The 7,372-nt window shown below is 34.9% G+C and overlaps 1 protein-coding gene across 3 annotated transcripts in view; it reads left to right on the top strand.

The window, feature by feature from the left end:
• CBR4 (carbonyl reductase 4) overlaps window positions 1–7,372 on the top strand; it is a 111,490-nt gene that overhangs the window by 23,571 nt on the left and 80,547 nt on the right. For 2 of the 3 annotated variants that reach the window (XM_017507557.2, XM_017507558.2), the window contains one exon: window positions 3,904–6,562. The exons of the other annotated variant lie outside the window; for it this stretch is intronic. In XM_017507557.2, coding sequence (XP_017363046.1) covers window positions 3,904–4,082 — 179 coding nt within the window. In that variant the 3' untranslated portion in view covers window positions 4,083–6,562. Of the gene's footprint in view, window positions 1–3,903; window positions 6,563–7,372 lie in introns of those variants that run through there. 3 annotated transcript variants of the gene reach the window in all.

Below are 7,372 nucleotides of genomic sequence, written 5' to 3' on the forward strand. Positions count from 1 at the left end.
ATGCAGGTGTCAGTGTGCCACTTGAGACAGTGTGTCTGTGGAGGTGCTGCTGGGCTGCCTCTGTCCCAGTCAGGCTACTGTTTATTCTTGGCCTGGTTTCCTTACTGATGAGGTTAGCCCTGCCTCCTCAATGGGCTCTTTCCGTCTGCTGAGCCCTCTGTTCCTGGGTGGAGGTGTTAACTGCAAAACACTCCCGGGAGAGGGACTCGGTTGCTGGATCTTGTCAGGGATGGGCCTGTCTGGTCGTATCCCCTTCCCCACTTTCAACTCTCCCTTTTGTGGGACAGGCAGTTCCTTTTCACAAGCTTTCTTGGTATTAGTCCAAATCACTGCCCTGGTCTGCACTAACAAGGCACCGGTCTGGCCAGGGCTGCTGGCCTGGGCTGTTGCCCAGGTCCTCGACTCTGGATGGTTCTCAGCAAGGCAGTGTTTTCCTGGTCTGTGTGCTGCTGAAGAGTGAATTGCTGTATCTGATTCAGAGAACCAAGGAGGTGATGCTCCCCCACCCATCCTCCATGCCTGATACAATTTCCAGGTGGAGGAGTGCCGCGCCTTGCCTCGGTTGGATACCTTTGGGCTGCTTTCGCTGTCTTTTTTTGGGGTTAATCCTGCTGTTCAACTAGTCCCTTTAAAACAGAACTGATACCTCGCTCCGAGACGGGTAATTGCTCTGGTTCTGTCTTACTCGGTGGTAGCTGTACTCTGGAGAATCTTCCTTTCGGCCATCTTCCCCGTTTTCAAAATGCATCGATTTTTATGCCGAGAGTTTGTGAGAGTTAGTAGGAAGTATTCTGTGCTGATTTTGCTAGAATTCAGAAAGACCTTAAAGGATAATTGTGTCTATCTTTGAGAAGATAACATTAACTTTTACATGTTACATTGACAATTTGAATTCATTCTTTTATTACAAGTGTGAGATAAGGTTTTCTTCCTAGGATACTCTCTGAGGCACTTTTGAAAATACGTGTGTCCAAAGACAGAAAACCTTGGATAGCAAGAACCCCCATGATATTGTTCTGAAGATGATTGGATTGCCCGTTGATTATTATGGCTCTTCACTGTAAATTAAGTTTCATTTACAGTTTGCTCAAAATTTTGCAGAGGCTGGTATCTATATCTGTGTTAGCTGCTGCACCTTTTACCCTTGCATTCCTCTGGCTATCTCATTCTTCTTAAAGATGAGAGGAAATGAAGGAAATATTGCTGGCTTTTAAAATAAATGTGGTCAGATTTTATGGCAGAGAAGATTGTACAGTATTTCACAGTGTAATTTCACAGTGAAACATACATAATACAAAATTAGTTTTGTTTTTCCAGCCCTTCGTTACAGACTATCTGAAGGTAGTACTGTGTGTCTTTTTTCAACAACTTTTTATCTGAATACAAAAATTATATATATATATGTGTTGTAGACAGTTTGGAAAGAGTGAAAAATATAAAGAAGAAAATAAAAATAATCCCCTGTAATTCTAGTATCTAATGATAATCACTGTTAACATTTTGGTATATAGTATGTTTTTTAGTCATTAGTATAAGTTGATTTGTTGTGTTTTTAATAGTGGTGTAACTTAATTCATTTGTAACCTACATTTCCTATACAAATGTTATTTTTAGATTTAAATATCCTTCTGCAGCGTAATTTTTATCTTTTTATCTTATTATTCATTTATTTGTATAAATACAAATAAATGCAGGTGCAGATACAATTTTATTCCATGCATGGATTTCATAGTGGGAAGTCAGGGCTTTTAGAATATCTATCACCTGAATAACATACATTGTACCCATTAGGTAGTTTCTCCTCATTCACCTCCCTCCCACCCTCTCAGCCTTCTGAATCTCCATTGTCAACACGTTCATGTGAACAGATTATTAGCTCCCACTTATAAGTGAGAACATATATTATTATTTTTAACACCTGCATTATTCTGTTGTGTGGATGTATTGCAACTTATTTAACGAGTTTCTTATTGAAAGACATTAGCTTGTTTCAGGTTTTCCCTTAACCAATCATAGACTTCGTGATAGGCAAATCTATGAATATTTTTCACAAGACTTTTAAGAAAATGCGTAGATATTTATAACTGCAAATCTCAAGAAAGAAAAGTTAAGTAATTACATAGCATTGCATAATAAACCAGTGGCCTCATGTTAATTCTTAATTCATTGTTTACTTCACATTTATTTTGGTACTTTAAATGTTAATATATTTAGGTTGTTCTTTAGTTTGAGCTATTAATATAAATGATTTAGTTTTAACACAAGGCAGTTTGGAAACTATATTTTTGAGATTGTACATCAAATGTTTACTTCACATGTCATGTTGACCTTTTAGTCCATTTTTCATGACCTTAAATTTCTTTTTCTAACTATTGTTCTTTTCATGAGGATTAATATTTGTTTTCTATTTATTTATTTATTTGAGACGGAGTCTTGTTCTATTGCCCAGACCGGAGTGCAGTGGTGCGATCTCGGCTCACTGCAACCTCTGCCTCTCAGGTTCAAGCAAGTCTCTTGCCTCAGCCTACCGAGTAGGGATTACTGGCACATACCACCATGCTGGCTAATTTTTTTTTTTTTTTTTTTTTTTTTTTTTTTTTTTTAGTAGAGATGGGGGTTCACTGTGTTGCCCAGGCTGTGGTGACCTCCTGGGCTCAGTCAGTCTGCCCGCCTCGGCCTCCCAAAGTGCTGGGATTATAGGCGTGAGCCACTGCGACTGGCCTTGCTTTCTTTTTAAAAACCCAAATGATTAATATATAGAATATTGATTATATGGGTTAAGCATTTTATTAGTAATATGTATTTGTATGTCCCATATTAATCTTACAAGATTTTCTTCACAAGTCTACAGTTCTTCCTGGTATATATTTGTAGTTACTTAGGATTGGTTGATTAATGTATTCCGTAGTTAGTTCTTTATACTATAGAACTTGATATGTTCCTTAGAACATATTCTCTGCAGGCTTTATTGAATACACCAGTACCATATTAAATTTTGAATTTTCTGTGATTACTCATGTCAGAATTGGATATGACCATAAGATTTAAAAAATATGGAGATGGGAAATACTGGCATTTCTAATCATCTACCAAAATCAGTTCATGTGACTACTTTTGTGATGCCTTCCTTCCCTTGACACTACTTTCCACTCTTCTATCCCTACCTAAGTGAAAATTAATCTGTTCTGTGGTATTTTATATATACTTCTATTAGAATATTCACCAGACTTCCTTGCATCATAATCAAGTGTACAAGTGACCATTTCCTCCACAAATCATAGGTTCCCCAAATAATGGAATTTTGTTTTATTTGTGTTTGTGTCTACCTACTTATATTTTGCAAGAAGTTGGGCCAGATACTTGGGAGTCAGATATTTTGGTGTTCAATAAATATTCATTGAGTTAAATTGAATAAAAATGTAGACTTAGTGTCTTGATTACTAACAAAACTATTTTATAAACAAGGTTTATTAATAATTCAAATTATAGGGTGGGTATGGTGGCTCATGCCTGTAATCCCAACACTTTTGGAGGCTAAGGTGGGCAGATCCCTTGAGTCCAGGAGTTTGAGACCAGCCTGGGCCACATGACAAAACCCCATCTCTACAAGTAAAGTACAAAAACTAGCCAGGTGTGGTGACACATGTCTGTAGTCCCAGCTACTTGGGAGGCTGAGGCGAGAGGACCTCTTGTGCCCTAGAGGTCCAGGCTACCGTAAGCTGTGATTTTACCACTGCACTCTAGCCTGGGTGACAGAGCGAGACCCTATCTCAAAAAAAAAAAAAAATTGTTTTAAAAATAATTTCAAATTAAAATTTTTGGAAACAAATTTATTATTTTTTTGAAATTGAGCAGATGTCTTAGTGTGTATCCTTTTCAACTAAGCAAACATTTCTCTTTTAGGATTTGTACACACAGATATGACGAAACACTTGAAAGAAGAACATTTAAAGAAAAATATTCCCCTTGGAAGGTTTGGAGAAACACTTGAGGTGGCACATGCAGTTGTATTTCTTTTAGAATCGCCATATATTACAGGGCATGTTCTGGTAGTGGATGGGGGATTACAACTCATGTTGTAATTTACAGATTATTCAATTATAGGGGTGGTTAGCGTCAAGGGCACACTTTGGCTACTGATTAGATAATTATACGTACATGGGTAACATTTGCTAATCAAACTTGCTGATGCTACAAATGTTAATTTCTGTCTTTATAAAAATATGTCTGAAAAGAACAATGTGTGACAAATTATGGGTTTTTTTTTTTTTTGATCTAAGTTAACAGCAGTGTTGTTTTGTTTAAAAAGCCTTCATGATATACAATTCACATACCGTATAAATCTCACATTTAAAATATATAATTCAGTGGTTTTTAACATATTTAAATATATGTGCAACCATCCCCCCAGACAAATTGTGTTTTCTAAAGGGTATGTATCACTTATCTTTGGTTATCTTATAGACTGTAGCAATCTTAATGTATAGACATTTTGCAAGTCATATAAACAAGTATTGATTTATGTATTTTGCCTCAAAAGTGAAAAATTGTATTGTCTAATTATGATGAATTATTTTATTGTATCAAGCTGAATTTTCTAAAAGTTAACCTTGTGGGTTATTGCCAAAATAAGAGTATTTAGAGGACAGTGACTAGTTGTCAATACTTATGCAAGCCCACTATAGATAAATATGTTCCTTTTGTATGTGCTTGGGTGATCAGTTTTTATATGGGTTGCAAAACATAGTGTTTATTAAATAAAGTCATGAATTCAGAATTGATTTCTTTGGGTGGTATTTCTCTCAATTGAGCAGCTGGACAAAATAATCTACAAATTTAAATGTGGTGCATTTGACCCATTCTTGAGAAATTCTCATAAGCAATGAGGATTAACCCTTAGCTTAAGGTTTTTAATATCTGATACAGTAGCGAGCTGCCTAGATCTCACGAACTTGTGATGTGTTTTTTTTATTCACAAAAAAAATTTAAAAACAGAAGAAATGTAACATTAAAAAAATTGAATATTTTGCATTAGTGATTATAATGATTCTTACCCCAAAATTCTAGAAATAAACAAATTCTGTATGAATAACCATAAATTATAAATAAATACGCAATAACAATAAATGTCTTTACAAGAAACAGTTAAAGCACTGGTCTTAAGTGAGAATATTTGCCTGGGAGTAGAGATAAAGACACAAACTGAATATAAAATATTAGGCAGTGATTATTTTACATTGAACTCTTTTATGGGGAATAATAGTATAGTTTTAGTGTCACTCCATTCGTGTTGATTTAGAGCTGACAATTACTTTGTGTAAGCAGAGATTTCATTTTATATTGAAAGTCAGTGCAAAATTATGAATAGGATATACTAATAAATACAAAGTAATATAAGTCAAAGCAATGTTCTAAATCAAGATTCTGGGTTCCTTAAAAATTATTTTAAATTCATGTTTGAAATAGTTTACTTAATCTACTCAGGATATGAGAAAGTCAATTAAGTGTGAGTAAAGTTAGGATCATTATACATATTGTCTATTAAATGCAAGATATGGTGATATACAGAATTTGTCAGGCATTACCAAGTCTGGGCACATACAGGAAATGCAGCACTCAGGATGATTTTAAATCATCTGTCTAATGCTGTCTTACCTGCTGGCCTTGACTACCTGTACTTCTCCATTATGCAGCCCATTCAGGCTTGAGTTTTCTTCTCTGGACACCTCATGCTCTGAAATCATGAGTAAGGCTGATTCAGTTGGTGATTTGGGTAGAAAGCAGTGTGTTTTGCTGACATTAAGATGTAGGTTATAGATAGGTTTAGCCTTTAAGTATATGTTTTTATACTTTAAAATAAGAAGTATAACCTTTTAAGCTATTCCACCTCCTCCCCCAGCCTACCTCAAAGTGGTGGAATATATGGAGAGATCTTGAAATGGGTAAAATAAACCCTCACTGCTCTACTCCAGGTGAATCTACCCACTTCCACTAACGTAGTAGAATTTGTAATTTAATACTTAGATTCTATTTCTGAAATCAGTTGTGAACTGTTGCCTTATGTTCAGAGGTTCAAGAACCTTAATGAATTCATTTTTAAAAATCTGCTATTACGAGAAGCACTGAATGAATCCTTAACAAGAAGACACATCTGTAGCTGTTGGCTGACTCTTATGAGCTCTTAAAGGTTCTCTGCTTAGCATTAACAAAATAAGGTTTATAGGTAAAGCCAATGTATTAATTTTTTTGCTTAGAGGCTTTAAAATTTGTTCTCTTTTTTATATTTATATTCAATTTATGGTTTATGACTGCTTTTTAGGGAGATACTTCTATATTATCAAATAGTTTTGGGGGGAATAATTATGCAAAGAGGATAATTTACATGATTTTGTTATTCAGAATAAAGAGCAAAGACTATGCTACATATTCAAGAGTTGTGCTTACATTGCTGAAGCATTTTTTTCTAAAATTTCAAAAGAAATATGTGTAAATTGAGAAATCATACCACTGCCCTAACTTGATAAACATACTGTTCTTAAATAAAGGATGTAATGATTTTAAACTTCCTGATGTTAATTTTTTCTTTCTCTCCAACTAGAAGAGTAGATTTTAAAAATTTGTCGTTCAATTACATTGTAAAATTTCTGGGGGAAGAGACCATACTGTTTACATTCATTTAGCTAATTAAATAACACAACAGATATTGAGTGCCTACTAAATATTTTGTATTCTTTTGATACTTACACCTTGTCTACTCATGTCTTGATTATATTGGATACATGCAGTAAAATATTACACTGTGCCATAGTTGAGGAGGTCATTGAGACTCTCAGACCTTATCTTGGAGTATTTCTTGATCACATTTCTCTGGCTTTTTATGTGACTTTGATGCTTGCTTTTACTTTATAACTGAATTTGTAAAGTGAATCAACTATTTTCTCTTAGGCAGTATGCTTTCAGTTTGAGTAATTATTAATACCAGCAAATTAGTTAGAAACCTTTGGCTTAATAATCCAATTGGAGATGGTATCAGTATTACCTGGAGAATGTTTTTTAAAAGAAATTTTAAACATGTCAGGAGCTTGCTCCCTGGAAATTTTAATAAGTAGTAGGCAGGGTGAGGGAAATGTGGAGATACATGTAAGACAAGTTTTTATTTATTAAATTAATTAATTTTGAGATAGGGTTTTGCGGTATTGCCCAGGCTGGAGTGCAGTGGCGTGATCACAGCTCACTGCCATCTCCAACTCCTGGGCTCCAGTGATCCTCCTGCCTTAGCCTCCCAAGTAGCTGAGACTACAGGCATTAACCATGCCTGGCTAATTTTATATGTGTATGTATATATATGTATATATATATATATATATATATA

This window comes from Cebus imitator, unplaced genomic scaffold, assembly GCF_001604975.1.
Source record: "Cebus imitator isolate Cc_AM_T3 unplaced genomic scaffold, Cebus_imitator-1.0 Scaffold378, whole genome shotgun sequence".
Lineage (NCBI taxonomy): Eukaryota > Metazoa > Chordata > Mammalia > Primates > Cebidae > Cebus > Cebus imitator.